At 40.5% G+C, this 16164-nt stretch overlaps 1 protein-coding gene across 4 annotated transcripts in view; it reads right to left on the reverse strand.

Annotated features, from left to right (window-relative positions):
* Positions 1 to 4822: 4822 nt before the first annotated feature.
* The window catches only part of CDH6 (cadherin 6), a 102600-nt gene continuing 91258 nt past the window's right edge, over positions 4823 to 16164 (reverse strand). For 3 of the 4 annotated variants that reach the window (XM_074545154.1, XM_074545144.1, XM_005481657.4), the window contains exons 9-12: positions 15855 to 15976; positions 14938 to 15055; positions 14599 to 14850; positions 4823 to 10991 (exon numbers count right to left, since the gene is read on the reverse strand). In XM_074545154.1, coding sequence (XP_074401255.1) covers positions 10501 to 10991; positions 14599 to 14850; positions 14938 to 15055; positions 15855 to 15976 — 983 coding nt within the window. In that variant the 3' untranslated portion in view covers positions 4823 to 10500. Of the gene's footprint in view, positions 10992 to 14590; positions 14851 to 14937; positions 15056 to 15854; positions 15977 to 16164 lie in introns of those variants that run through there. The other variant, XM_074545161.1, reaches the window with a different exon arrangement.

A 16164-nucleotide genomic window follows, 5' to 3' on the forward strand; every position in this document is an offset into this window, starting at 1 on the left:
AATAGTATGGTTTTAATCTGTTGTCCTCACAGATGTGTAATAAAGGATATGTCTGCTGTGCATTTGACACTGGAACATAAAAATGGGCAAGCAATAGAGTGAAGGCCATGTGAAAAGCCATGGCTAACCAAGCCATCACTCATAGCAGGAGCAGGTGGCTTGGCCCTCTTGTCTCTGTATGACTTTTCTCTTTAGGCTGTTTGTCTTTGGCAACAGCCGTTGAATCCATGTCTGTTCAAACACGAGTGATAAAGTCTGGGAGCAGTGTGAGGAGGAGGAGGCAGAGAGAGCCTGTCTCTGTACTGGAACAGTTCAAAAAAGTGGGAAAATAGAGATGCACCTGACTCTATTTTTTGTTCTGACAGCTCCACCTTGGTATGTGGGGATAAAAGTGGGTATAAAAGTCTGTGAAGCAGTGCCAGGCTGAGGGGTGCTCCCTCTGAGAGCTTGCAGAGAACAGAATTAGGGGAATGCTGTGTTGGAGACCAAGCCAGTGAGACCCACACTGTCTCCTTACATTCCAGCTTACTCACTTTTTGCTTACCAGAGCTCTTTTATTCACTCCTGTCTTCAATGTTTTGTTACCAAAGTTTAGGTTTGTTCTTCGGGGGCATTTTTGGGTTTATTTTATTAGAGGAGGTTTGAGAGTTTGTTTGTTCTAATAAGCTGGAGCTGTAATTGGGAAATGGGTTAAGCTTGCTTCCAATTAAGATAATTGACATGAAATACCCAATTGCACTCTGAGAGAGAGAGAAATAAGTTCCCCAGCTGAGCTGTAGAAGAGAGCAGCTTTGCTAACAATGAAGGTAGAAGCAGATGTTTAGAAAAACATGTAAAACCAATCAGGAGGGGATTTATACATTTGGTTATTAATTAAGATGCATGCATGAGCAGCCAGCCAGACGAAGTTCTGAGTTAAGAAAGGCAAAATTCCAACAAGGGTGCAGGGAAAGCCGTATTTAGAAGATTCCTGGATTTTTAGGGTTTTTTTATTTAATTGGGTGTGGGGAGGATGTTGGCTTTTGTTTTTGGGGTTTTGGGTGTTTGTTTGTTTTTACCTTCTGTAAAGGAGGAACAGCTCCAAAGGTTTTTGGAATTTTTCAGACTGGCATGTGCCCTTGCATACAGTCTTCCTGACTCTGTTCTCTTGATCATGATAAGTTTGTTTGTCTTTTGCTTAAATAAAGTAGGATATGATTATAAGGCCCTATCAGACCATAAGTGTCTTCACAACTAGTAAAAATATAAATGGTTTTGTGCACTCTGTGGTTTGTCAAGGTCAAAAAATGTGTCATGCATATTGGAGCAATTAGAAATAGAGAGTGACTGCGGATTCTGATGATGCTTATGTTTGCTTCTGTGTGGGGAATAAAGGAAGTGGAATCAGCCTTTCTGATTCAAGGGACAGAGGTGCTTGAGGATCTGATGTGGAGATAGACAGCTGCTGAAAAACTGTTGTTGTAGCAGTTTGGAGAAAAACTGAAACAGTTTGGAGAGGGTTTTTGCTGGTAACTGTACTAAATCAGGGAAAGATGTACTAGTGTTGGCAAGAAAGAGGAAATGCTTCTAAGATTTTGGATAAGAATATGTTTTTGTTTTATTTTTTTAAATTGTGCCTTATCCAACAAACTCAAATTTCCTTTACAGCGTCAAAAAGAATGCTATATGAGAGTAAGACTGGAAGAATCAACACTGAATTCACTTGGCTGCTTATTTCAGTAATCATTCCTGCAATTTTTATGCAAGATTTAAAGCATCTTAAATGTTTTCTCTTTTCTTGGGTTCTCTTGTTCGAGCTGTCCTTGAAACTTATAGAATCACAGAATAGCTTGAATTGGAAGGGACCTTAAAGATCATCTTCCACTAGACCAGGTTCTCAGAGCTCCATCCAGCCTGGCCTTGAACACTTCCAGGGAAGGGGCATCACAACTTCTCTGGGACACCAGTGCCAGTCCCCCACCACCGTGACAACAAAGAATTTCTTCCCAACATTGAAGCTAAACCTAACTTTCTTTCAGTTTGAAGCCATTCCCCCTTGTGCTGTCATCACCTGCTCTTGTGAAAAAATAATTTTCCATCTTTCTTGTCCCTCCAGTTCCCTTCAGGTACTGGAAGGTGGCAATTAGGGGATGTCTTCTCTGCTCCAGGCTGAACAATCCCAATTCTCTCAGCCTTCCCTCCCGGAAGAGAAAGTCCTTCCCTCTGGTCACCTTGATGTCCCTTCTCTGAACTCACTCCAACAGGTCACTGTCCTTCCTGTGCTGGGCATCCCAGAGCTGGATGCAGTGCTCCAGATGGGATCTCACAAGACTGGACCAGAGAGGCAGAGGAGGAGGAGACAAATTCAACAAGAACTTTAAAAAAGTAAAAGGGCTGTTGGCTTTAATGGCTTGGCTAGCTGACTTATCTCTGTGATGACTTTGGTAGTGTTATTGAAAGATGAGTATTTGCAGGGGGTTGTGGTTGGTGTGTTGCTTGTTGTGGGGGGAGTAATTTTACATAGATAAACCTGGTAAATTAATGTTGGAAAACCAAATACGTTTTTTTCTGGATGAAATGCTACCCTTTAGTTGAATTTTATTTATGACTGAAGTGGTCTTTGATGGAGTAAATCAAAGAAGAAGACAAATATCACAGATTTCTCTATCGTGTAGATAAAACGGTTCTGCTCTCAGCACATGTGAGAGTCTGGACCACCTTTCAGCAGGTGGACAACCAGGATGTCTTTTGCTGTTACTGCCATTATTTAGAAGATGAAAAGCTCAATCTGAAGTTCTGTGAATCTTGCAGGGCTGCTCTGATGCACAAAGTAACAGAGGTGGGGTCACTGCAGCCTCTCTTTGCTTGCACCTACAAATGTGTGTGTGTGTGCCCCTGTTGAAGGGAGTGGGTGGGCAGCAGATGCATCCTCCCGTACAGTGCCATGCTTGGTTTCCCTGCTTTGGTGTTCAGACAATGAGGTAAATGAAAACTGTGTAGACTTTTGTATTTATATCCTTGTGATCTCCTATTGTTTTTAAAAGCTGAGGGGTTTTTGGCCATTCATACAGAGGCTTTCTTCTGGAGCTTCACCAAAGATTGCAGGTGGATATCTGGGCTAATTTCTCATCAGTTACAGAACTTAGTCCTTCCATAAACCCTACGTGGGTTTCAGTGCTAAACTGTTTGATTTTGTGGTTCACTCTAATGCTTTTAATGAAATATTACTTTGCTGTGACCTTTCCCACTCTTTCTTTGTCCTTGTCCTTTAAATATGATGGAATTTCTGGAGATATAGACAGCTCTTTTATTAAGGGAGTATTAAAATGAAGAATTTTCTCTGGGGGTTGTTCTTCTTGTGTAAAAAGATACTGCAAATGACATTTGGACTCTCCATAACTGCAATGAGACTAAATTTTTTTAATCTCACATGATGAAAGACAAATAACTGAGCAGTGCTATTATAAATTATGTGATCTTTATATGCTTAAATAAAGGCATTTTACACGCTTTACCTTGACAAAGCTTCTGCTGCCCTCCTGGGGAACCTTGGCTAGTCAAAATTAGGATTGTGATCACAGGCTAATATCCTCCTTGTGGATGATTCCTTCTGGAATTACACCACTCTTGGGAGGCCTCAATGATCACAGAATAGTGATCCTACTGCTTTTATAGCATGGCGCACACGAGACACTTAAGAATGGAATTTCAAAGACTGAGTCAATTTCACCCTTTGTCTTAAAGTGATTGGAGAATCTTTTCAAAGGTTTATCTTTATGACAGTGTTGTAAATACATAACATAGATTGAGAGAATTAGAAAAAAAAAAACAAGTTAGAAAAAACAATTTATTAAGTAATATCATATAAATAACTTGTTACAAAAATCAATTTGCAAAAAGGCAAATTCACTCTGTCTGTGAGAAATTGTTGTTCAAATTGGTTTCTCATCAAATCCTTAAATTTCATCTCCCCCTGCCCTCCCCAACCCCAAAAAAGAAGCCAGTACAGTGAACAGGAAATATAAGGGAGAGAGTGCACACTTTCCATCTGACAAAAACAAATTGCCCATCCACGCTGCAGAAGAGATAATCATTCCAGCAAGGGTCCCTCTGCAACACAGGGAAGTTCACAGGGAGGTGCAAACCTCTTGGGTGACAAAATTGTCACCTACAAAAGTCTCATTGCCCTCTGCTGAGCAACGACAGATCCATCCAATGCTGAGGCTCCCTTGGCACAACCAGGGGATGACATCATGAGAGACTGTGTGGCTGGAGCATGCCAGCAAGTAAAGCTTCCCAGGTGCAGGCATCATTTTCAATTTATGCTTGGAAGTATTTTTAATTAAAAAAAATCAATACCAAAAAGCATTTATTTTAAAGGGTTTAAAAAAAAATCACAAATTGCAATAGGAGTTTACCAGATTGATTTTGCTCAGTAACACAGTTAAGATGCACATAGCATTTATTATAAGGCCTTTCTTTAAAGTTTAATTTTTTCAAAGCAATGAAAGTAATCACAGAATTAAAACAATACAGTGATTCTGAAGTTTTTTATGTGTCAAAATCCAGAACGATTTTGTGTTTGCAATGTTTTTTCTTTGTTGTGTTCACCTGAATGCTTAATAGTTCTATAAGTTTTTATCTTTAATAAACACTAAAGTAATAGATCATAGAAAACTAAAAGCTTATAGAAAGTGTCTCCAAGTATATTTACATAAATAGTGCAGTCTCATAGGAAAAGTCAAAAGCCCATGGGAATGGAAAGGATTTTTCTATGTGCTGGACTAATGCCTTATTTGTCAAATCGCCTTTGTGGTAGGAGAAATTTAAACATAGCAGCTCCTTTTTATTTTTTCTTTTTTTTCTTTTAAAATTTATTTTTGAAGAAAGCCAAAGATACATGAAGAAAAAAGGATAAGGGCAGGTTCTGTAAAAACTCCTTTGAGATCCAGTAACTTTACACACAAGATGATAGCTCTGTGGCTTTTGAGTGCCATGGGCCTGCCTTGCATATGACTGACTACCTCCCCTCACCCCCCATGCAATCCACCTCCTGCTCTTCTTCCCAAAATGCTCAGTTCTCTGACACTTGTACTTCCTACAACCCCAGCCACAGCTCTGGGATACCTACCGCCGAATTTTATGAACTCTTCAGGAAACTGTTTTAGTGTATGACAAACACAAGTCTGGGCTCAAAAGTGTAATATTGCAAAATGATGGGCAGGATCAAGATTGTTTCAGCTGGCTTAAATAAAACTGCTGAGGGCAGAGACTGGTATTGAAGCATTGTGTTGGAGTTCTGTGTTTTTCTCTCCTTCTGGAGCAACACATGAATCTGTGGACATTAAGTAGCTTTTGTTCCTCTTTAAGTACAGAAACAATCTCTGAGAAAAGAGCTCTTTCTAAAGACTGAACTGAAAGCAAAAAATATTGTGGATTTGACATTTATTGGATGAGGCTGCTGTTTCAGAGGTGCAGATGGGTTGGAAAAATCCTGTATTTCACAGCTTATGACACTTCATACTCACTGGAAGCAGCATAATGACTGTTACTTTGTCAGCTCTCATTTGATGAGGCAGCTCAGACTGCAGAGTTCATTGAAATGCAAATGGGCAGGGGATGGCAGCATTCATTTGGGACAGTGGTCTTCTGAAACACTTCAATGCTTCTCATAGCCAAAGGAAACGTGGGGAGATCTTTCTAACAGAAGGTGGCAGGTAGAACTAACACAGTGGTGCTTGCAGAGAGTTACCTGCTCAAAACCACTGTCAGGAATCACCCTGCAGAAGGCCATGAAGATAGTTCTGTTGCAGAAATTTAACATGTGCCTTTGTTTCCAAGAGATCTACAGCCTGGATGGAAACAGCCTGGATTTACATTGCTTGGTGCAAAAGAGATGTCTTTCTCCCTATCCACAAAGATCCCTCTCTGGTGTGCCAGGAAACCTGAAAGTGTTAGAAGTCCACTGCTGGTCCTGCTCAAAATGCATAATTCTGGTTTTCAAACTGTACATGTGTAGACATGCAGTTTTAAAGCCATTTCTCTCTGCTATACTTCTCTGTGTTCTGGGGTTTATGGTACTGCAGATATTCATTCTCTTGGTTTTTTAGGGGTTTTTTTTGTTGTTTTCATAACAGAGAAATGGAAAAGCTGTAACTTGTAATGTAGACTATTACTTCCTAAAGTGGATTATTTGAAAGTTGCCTCTTCCATTCACATTTAACAGTAAAGAAACACCTGAAGCAAGACCAGACAAATATGTTTCTTAGGAAAAATTTAGAAAACATTTCTGTTGGTACAGGTGACATATTCTTCTACTACCTATCTTTTCCAGCAGATTTTTAACAGATATAATTGAAAAATACAGACAATTTGGTTTTCTCATGGTTAGACACAATTCCATCTCTGTCAGGTTTGGGAACACATCTCAGACCTATGATACTGCTGGTAGAGTCTTGTGCAGAGCACTCTGCAAGTCTTTGCCTCAGCTCCCTTCCAAGCACAGAGAGATGCCCTGAAACAGCTGCACTGGAGGCACGGGCTGCCGTGTCTCCCTACACTCTGCTGCTGTGGGATAGAATTGGGTTTAACCTGAAGTAGTTCTCCTGGGGTAAAAACCACCCCAGCAAACACAACACAAAAACAACTCGCCACCAGTTTTCTGGGGTAAAGTGACTCTCTTGGGAGCTGAGATGAAATAGTTACTGTAGAGACCTTATTCCATTTCAAGTGTAGAGATGTTATTGTTCTGCAGTAGCATGGCTGGCATAGTCTACCAGGTTGCTGTTTCATGTTGACTCCACTGAATTCCTTGGCATCTTTTAATATGTTTCCTGTTGTCAGGTCAGATGCTTTCCCAAATTAAAAGCCAACTGCATTTTTATCTCTCTACCTGACTTAGCAAAACTGCCTAATAATATTTCTTCTTATGAAGTAGGTGTGGTTGTAAGAAGAACAGGCTTAAAACAGCCTTGAAAGCAACTTCATAGCCCATAGTCCAACAACTGGTTTTCTACAAATGACAATTGTAGCACTGTGTGAAAGCATTGTTAAATACTCATTTCTATTATCTAGCACGCCACCATGCAACAAAGTGCAAAGAAATACTACTGCAAAGTTTGTATTCACTGCAATATGGCACTTTCAATATTTAGAATGCAGTACTGATTTTATAAATTGCACTTTGTGGTACTGCCAAGCAAGAAGAAAAGAAAGAACTGAACTCTCCTTGCTGTGTGAGAGATGCTAAATCTGTTTAATTTGCAGGAAAAAAATAGACCTTAAAACCTAGATGCATAAATAATAATTTGGATGCAAGTTTGCCTCAAATTTTCTTAGAAGAATGCATTTGCTATTCAGGCACCATATTTGTGGTGACATAACATCATTTTATATATATAATATATTTACATAACAGGCACGAGTAGCTACTCTCTATTATTTACTGTGTCACTCAATGGACAAGATAAAACCAGCTTTGAATTAAAAGGGAAAAAAAAAAACAAACCAACCTAAAACTTGCGCTTGGACTGCTACTAACCATCACTAAATCACTGTACAAACATAGGAAAATAGTTACAAGGAGTTCACTGGTCCTGCTGTCTCATTATCCCACCCAAGAAGTGAGTAATGCAGGCTGCTGACTTGCAGAGGGGCCCAGTCCTTTCAGGGCACCAGGGCTGTCTTCAGCCAAGCGCCACCAACTCCCTCTTCCCAGAGAGCTGGAGGTGGCTGGCAGGGCTGAACACATCACAGCCAGCTCTGCCATCCCCTCCACACACCAGTCTGCTTCCTTGAGACTTAAGGAAGGGAAGGGACAGTTCACTGGCTAGCTTTGGGCATCCAGCTGGATTCTGAGCTTGGGGATATTTGCTGGAGGCAACCCCAGAGTGAAGGGAGAGAGAGGGATGTGTTAGGAAGCCACTGGGGAGAGCCCCTGGAGGGATGTGCAGGCCCCGCTGACACTGTGTGAGGGGAGCAGCCCAAGGTGAGGGACCTGGGGCAGGTGGTGCTGAGCATCTGCTGCTCCTCCACATGTCTGAAATCCATGAGGTCTCTCCTGTCTGCCAGAGCCAGCTTTCAGACAGATTGCTTCCTAGAAGTTCCAATTTCAAGGAAGTCATGAAGAGCTAGGCTTGTAGCATCTTAAATTACTTAGGGGCCCTGAAGAGGACATAATAAGGCTCTAGCCATACCATTGCCATCATGATGGGTGCAGCAGCTCAGCACCCCACCAAGTGATGGAGTAGGGAACCATATTGTGTTGGACTTTAACACTCTGAGAGGTGTCCACCAGGGAAGCCTAGGGCTCTGGACCCTTGGAAACTCTGGGCCCATCTGCTCTGAAAGCATCCAATCTATAGTGCTGGGCATCTGCCAGCCACTATCTGCTGTGCCCTACACCTGCAGGTGTGCAGTGCTCAATGAGTCCTTTCCTGCCCAGCCAGGGACAGCATGGCTGGCTCATCCTCTTCACTATGAGCCGGTCCACAAAATATAAAATTCTGGTTTTGTGGTTGTAAAAGTCTTATACTTGGGGCTCTTACTGCTCTCTTTAACTCACAAGGAATAATGAATTCCAGGGATTAACTTTTATTTGCCCTTAGTTTTCTGTTTATTAACTTTTTTCTCATCTCTCTTTATTTCTGGGGTAAATTGTAACTGTTTAATTTTCAAAATGATTCACTTAAAATTTGGGGGAGCAGGAAATTAGATCCATTCTTGTAATTCTGGTATTAAATACTGTTTCAAGAAATAAATTAGAATAGTTACAGATGAGGTATTTTAAAAATAGGAATTCCTTCTTTCCTTGGCACAGTGCTATGGGCTGGTTCTCTACTTTGGGACACAGGGTGGCGTTTAACTCCTGGAATGGGATATGCCCATGGCAGACCCTTAGGGTTTTCTCCAGAGAGCCTCTCCTAGATGCCTGGGTTTGAAGAGCAGCTATTACCTGTTTGAAAAATCAGCTGAAATACTGAGCGGTGTGCAAGCTATAAACAAAACTGTTTTGGCCCAAGATTATGGCAACTTCCCCCACTCCACACCTGGACAAAAATTACTTAGCTTGGCAAACCAGATAAACACACACAGAGAAAACTGTGGTTAAAATTTTACCTTCCATTGAAGTCTTTATCAACCCTTACTGAGTACTTTATTTTAAAAAAATGAGTTATAATTATAAGCCTCCCTTTGAGGCCACTGGAATGACCATTATTTGTTTGTTCAGGGCTTGAGTCTGGAAAAAAATAAAAAAGAAACAACTACCCAAAAGCATGAAAAGTTATTTCCTCTGGCAGAATGCCAGTGTTTCCAATTTCTAACATAGTCTTACATAGTTCTTGCAACATCCTGATGAGGTAGGCATTATTTCCCCATTTGACAGATAGCAAAACTGGGCAGACAGTCAGTCAGGAATCCAGCCCGGACATCCAGGCAGAGAAGGTCAGGACAAAAAAAAAAACACTTTCCCCCTCTGCAGTTGCTCCTTTTGCCCCAGAGGGTTGCAGTCAGCTTGAGGTCACTCCTCCCCACCTGCACATGAGAACAGGCAGGAGTAGCTGGGTGTGAACATCCTGACTACAACGTCCCCAGGACATTGGCCATCACTGAACTGATGTGCAGGTGGAGGCCGACTGAGGAAGTGCAAGCAAAAGCCCAGTTATGATCTGTTCCTTCCTCCAAGTCATGACCTAATCTGGAGCTGGATTGGATGACTTCCCTGTATCACAAAGCAAGCCTGGCTTAGAATGAGGAAACCATCTAAGAATTATATACTGGGGCTACTGACCACACACACGTGCACACACACACATCTCTCCAGCAAGGCTAGGTCCAAAGAATATATACAGAGCAGTCAATGAACTATATATATGTGTGTGTTAGTATGATTCAGTGCAATGGGGAAATGGTGAGTTCTAGAGAAACACTCAGGTTTAAATGACCATTAAGCCTCTCTACCCTCCTCATGAGTAAAATGCGTGCTTGATGTTCTTTTCTCAGCTTACTCTACTTGTATAATAAACCTTCATTCCATCACCACTACTTTTGACTATAATACATAGGGTAAACTAGGATACCTCATTACATTGGGATGTGCAATACACAATTGACAGAGCAGTCGTCTGAGCTGAATAGTCTGAATACAAGTAAAAAGCAAGTGAGCTTAAACAGTAATATACTCCAATTTACAATATAAGCAGAACAAGTAAAAATATTGCTCCCCATCTGATCTTTTTTTTCCCTTCACTACTGCTGTGCCTGTAAGATTGGCTTGGTAAACTGGATGCACTCAAAAAATAAGAATTTTGCCTCTTGGAAGCTCATAAAAGGATACTAGAGAAAGTTTACTGATGGCTAACCCACACAGACTGCAGTCATTAGACAATTCAAATGGGTAGAATAGAGAACCCTTTCAAACAGCTGTGGAGAAACAGAAAGAAATAGCCATTTCACATATCCCAATGCTGTTTCTGGGAATGAGGAACAAAAAAAGAAGAGAGAAAAAAGAAAGACAACATATTAAGAGTCTTTGTCACTGTCCATTGAGCCATACATATCTGCCAGCTTTTTAAACCGAGGTCCCCAGTCACTGAGGTAATCGTAGTCCTGATCTCCGTCCGTAGTCACCGACTCCAAGGAGCTGAGGGACTCGGCCACAGAACCATTACCTTCGTACGCGTAGGTTGCTAATGAGTCATACGGGGGTGCTGTTGGATCTGTATCATTTTCCTTTAACCTTTGGTTAATGAAATCTCTGACATCCGTGTTATCTCGCGCCGCTGCAGTCCGCCGCGGCAGAAAAAGCGTTTCTGGCACAATGTCTCTGCGTAATTTATTATCATCTATGGCTTCGGGATTCCTCAGCGTGCCGATATCAAACGCCTGGGTGTCTTCCTCTCCGCCACCTTCATCATTATAACTGACAATGTTGTCTCTGATGTCTTCTTTGGAAATTATCAAAGGCTCTTTTTTCCGCTGCCGTCTCAGTGCTGCAAACAGCACCACAGTAACTGCAAACAAAAACAACAGCGAAAGAGAAAGGGAAAGAAGGTTAATCCCCAACTCCATTAAAGCCCAGAAGAAATGCTGTGCCTCTGCTTGAGCTTGAAGTTTGAGAAGATGTTTTGAAAAACTGAAAATGTGCACATCAGATTTTCAAGCTGTGCTTGCTCTGCCTGTGAGCTCCTTGGGAGATGAAATTGCATGGATGCACAGAAGAAAGGAAATCTCAAGCTTGTAGGAAGCCAAGCAGAGTGTCTTTTTGCTGGTAGGCACTTTGTTACCCAAAGCCGTATCCTATTTTGTCACCTTGAGAACAGAACTAGTTTCATGATAGCTGGGAAAGAGTAAACACTTTCTCCAAAATAAGTAGCATCAGATGTTATTTACGTTGAAACCCTTGGACAATATACAACTTCTGCTATGGACATCATCTGATGTTAGCAAAGCAGAATTTCAAGATAAGTAAATCCATGCTCCTCTGGGAAAAAAGCTTGGAATATGGAACAGATTTTCAGCCAGCACCAAGTCTGAGTTTTATTAACTTTCCTGGAATGTTTTTACAATGTACATCACCTTGAAAAGTATACAAAATAAATAATGGACTGATGAGATAAGATAAAAGTATTTTTTAATCTGACAAAGGCAGATTTCTAGAAGATATTTTATGCCCTTCATTTTAAAGTGTGTGTTTGCATACACATATTTTTCATTTATTTGGAGGGAAGGAATTATTTCCATGATCCTGATGCAAATTTTAATGTTTTTATTCAGTAATGATTTTCAGTAATGATGGAGAAGTGGACACAGAGCATGGAAAGGGCTATGGTCAACACTTTCCTGCAGTAGCTAGTTTCAGATTTCTTAGCTGGATTCTACATTAAGATGTAAATGGCTGAATATTGACAAATGAAGAGTAGCAAGGAGCAGGGATGTATTTCTGCTGTCAGTGTTGCTTTGGTAGTCTGAGGTCTGCAGTGCCCAGCACTTCAACTCTGCTGTGCAAACTCCAAGGAAGGACACATCTTGCTGTCTCAGTTTTTTCATAGCAAAGCAAAGCAGAAATACCTAAACTCATTGATGTGAGATGATAAGGTGGATCACAATGATCCTTCATGTCAGCTTTGCTTCTAAAATGGTGTGTGAGTCAAGCAGAGTAACTGTTAAATATTTATTTTTTTCAGTTCCTTTCCTCAGTTGTAACCTTTTAAGGCCAACATCATGGACTAAGAGTGTCCCCAGCCCAAAACTTTCTTCCATTGAACCTTATAATTCTTAATTTCCTTTGACAGAAAAATTCTGGAGAGTTTTTTCTTTTGGTCAGGGAAAGTGGTTGTTTTTTGTTTCTTTTTGTTTGTTTGTTTTGGTTGGATTTTTGGTGGGGTTTTTTTGGTCTGGGTTTTTTTACTTTGCTTTATGTGATTGCTTGGTTTTTTAATAATGAGTTCCCCTGCAGGATTGCTTATAGCAAAATACTGTCTGTAAGTTTGCCCGAGCATCTTGTAGATTGACTGCAGAAGGTCACCATAAATACAGGATAATGTAGGAAAATGCTGTGTTTTATCACAGGAATACTGTGAATAAGGAAGAACATCTGCAAATATGAGTTGAAGGAAATGGATGGTGAAGTTGAAGGATTAGGAGAGGTGGTTTAGATTGCATTAGGACCTCAGCCTAATGATGAGAATTTACTTATGGTGTCAGAGAAGGGTCCTAGTTTGAGTGGTGCTTCTTTGTGCTGCTGTGCAAAAATGCAGTGAGAGATGATTGTCTTCTTCAAGAGCAAAAAGCCATGGCACTGTGTGGAGGGACTGGTGAAAGGTGTGTATGAAAGAAGAGAGGTATCTGGAGAACATTTTGGGAACTTGAAAAACACAATATCAGTTTGGATTGGGCTTCTGGAACAGTGACTGGTCGAATGGTCTGAGAAAGCACAGGAATGATAGATTTTACATCAAAGAGTTCCTGAAGTATCACATTACAAAAGCAGTGTTACACAGAACATGCAAGGATGAGACTTTGATAAATGCATCACATGTCTGATAAGTGGATTTTACTGCTTTGTGCTGAACTTGCAGGGAAATGACCCCATCATAAGCTACATGTTGAAGTACATCGCCTTTATTTGCATGTCTGTGTTCAGCAGTATCTGAAACCTCCTGATAAGATTATAAACCTACTCAAATTGCATATAAACCTAGCAATTTACAGGCCCTTTTTGTTGCTGCTAAACTTTGAGCTGTGGTTCAGGTCTGCCCAGAGTATTGTTTTTCACTCAGTAGTGGTTGCACATTCAGACCCTGCAACCAACCTGAAAATAGAAAATTATATAGCTGAGTTAATTGAAAATCTGCTTATGGTGCATGGTGGCATGAGCAGTAATTGACATAAAGTGCTGCTTAGCACACAGAATCAATTATTTTCGATTGACATAAAACAGGAAATCGTTTAATGTCAGATTGATATTAATGAGCACAGTTGTACTAACGAGTGCAAGACTACCTGCAGCATTACATTACTTTTTCTGGTAAGGAACCTAATACAAAGTGAGCTCAGCCCTTAGGGGCAATGATACCATGTTTTGAAAAATGAATTTAATGGTGAATTAAAGATCAGATTTTTATTGTGGGAATCTTTTCTGAAAATGGGATAGAGCTTATTTGAGCAAGCCATGACTACATTGTTAGAGTCTGAGAACCACAACCTCATCTTAGACTCATTACTGGAGAAGGAAATTTTATTAAGAGAAAAGATCAGGATGACTCTGCAGTGGTGAGAAGCATGTCCAAGGAAGATAGGGGTATGGTAAAAAGAAGTAGAATCACAAAGGAAACATTCTGTCCCCTGCATGACCCTACTGCTGTAAAATTGGTCTGACTCCCTCCTTTTCTCCTAAGATCCTAATGAAATCTCCCAGAGAACAGCCTATGTTGTATTGTACAGTTGGCCCCAGACAAACAGGTACAGATAGTGGCTGAGTGACCAACTACCTCTGTTTGCAGTACAAGAGGGGTGGAACCTGGCAGGTATGTGAGAGATGTTGCAAACTGTCCTTATATATCTATATCTATCTATATCTATATCTATATCTATATCTATATCTATATCTATATCTATATCTATATCTATATCTATATCTATATCTATATCTATATCTATATCTATATCTATATCTATATCTATATCTCTATATATCTATATCTATGTTTATTTTAATTTTAATTTTTATATTTATATTTAAAGTTGACCACCTGTTAGTGCCATAGCCAGAGCCCTCTGCACATCCTCCACACTCAGGGTCCAAGCTCTTTCTAATGGTGGCTGAAATGGAGGACTCTGCAGCCCTTGAGAGAGTCCCTCAGTCCCTATCATTCAGCATCCTTTTCCAACAGAAAAAAAGCATTGAGACTTTTTTCGCCTCAGTTTAGAAATGGAAAGGTTAGATTGGTTGTGCCCTATGGACCCCATCTGTAGCAGCCCTCAAAAGAAGAAACACAGTAACATATGTAGAGGATAAGACAATGATGTCTTTACTTTTCCTTTGTCCTAGTCTTGGAATAATAATTACAGCAATGCAAAATGACCATGAAAGGAACAAAATGTTCCTGAGCTACTTACCAAGTAATATAATGATGCAGAGAAGAATGGCAATGAGAGCCCCAGTGCTAAGACCAGTAGGATGAATCAAGGCTTCTGCATTACAGGACAGCATCTTCCCTCGATGGTCACAAGCACACACTCGAATGGTCACTGTTTCAGTGCTGCTCTGGATGGGGTAATCATTGTCTGATATTACCACTGGCAGGAAGTAGGTGCTTGTTTCATGCCGGTTATATCTGGTTTTCCGAGTGAAAATCCCTGCTGTGTTGTCTGGAAACACAAAGCATGTATTAAATCTTCATCTGAAGACTGAAAGCAAGGATAAGATAATAAAGAAAAGTCTTCCTAGAAATTCACCTCTGTTGTCCTGTAGTGTAAAGTTTGAGCTGCTGGCTGCCTCGGGAGCTAAGGAGAATGAAAACTGATGTCCATTGTAAGAGTCATCTTTATCAACAGCACTTAATGTTTGTATCAGCTGAAACAATAAGAACAAAATTATCTCCTAAATCAGTGAACTTTATATTCATTTACATACTCTAAAAAAAACTGTAAAAGCAATCTTTTGTATTAATTTTTTTATTCTGCTTCAAGGCAGATGATGTTGCTATGGTGAGCTCAAGAAAAGTCATCCACATGCTGCTGATGCTGTTTGGAGTCACCATACTATTATATCCTATACCATCAGGGAGTGACATAATGACTTTGAAAGCTGGCAGGAAAATCATGTTGATATCACCAGAAGGCTTGGGTTATTGCCACTGCAGATGGGTAGGAAACCTTTGCATGGGACAAGGAATAGAGATGAAAGGTGAGACAGTCCAAGCTGAATTTATGTTTATCTACCCAAATCTCATGTCACAGAAATAGTTTGGCTGAATCTTCCAAATCATCTGCAACTTTGAGCTACTTCACAATAGGAGTGGTAGGCGAGAGCTATTTAGCAGGATACAGTTGTATCACAGACAGAACCTGTAACATTTACAGACATGAAATTGTTTTTGAAGGAGACAGTGGAGGTGCCTGGATAAAGCAAAGGATGAAAGAATGAAAATAAATCAGGGGCAACAAGGTGCAGTACAGAAAATAACATTCAAAAACATACCATCGTGTCAGCTGGAAGAATACTGAGTGAAATCAGATAATGTGCAGTCACTGTTTAATTTTGCAATTAAGTTTGATGCAATGCAAAGTACACCGCTTGATGAGGTAATGCAAGAGTAGCAGCAAAACTCATTTAATTTGGAATATTTTCTCAGTTGGAGCAGGCAACACACCTGTTCTGCCTTTGCGTTTTCGCAGACGAAGGTCTCGTAGAACATGGCAAACTCCGGAGCGTTGTCATTTACATCCAAGACCTTAATGAACACGGGGACACGGCTGCTTTGTTTGGGGTTGTCTGAAATGACAAAACCAGAATGGAGATTTTATTTAGCCCACTTACTGACTCAGTGCAGCGGAAGAAAAGGACAACTTGGTGGTTCAATTCTTCTCACTCAGAGCACTTCGCTTACATTCTCTTGATTTCTGGTGAGTGTGTTATGGGGTGAATGTAGTATCATTACTCTAATTCTGCATAAATATAGA

Source organism: Zonotrichia albicollis, chromosome 1 (assembly GCF_047830755.1).
Source record: "Zonotrichia albicollis isolate bZonAlb1 chromosome 1, bZonAlb1.hap1, whole genome shotgun sequence".
NCBI classification, from domain to species: Eukaryota; Metazoa; Chordata; class Aves; order Passeriformes; family Passerellidae; genus Zonotrichia; species Zonotrichia albicollis.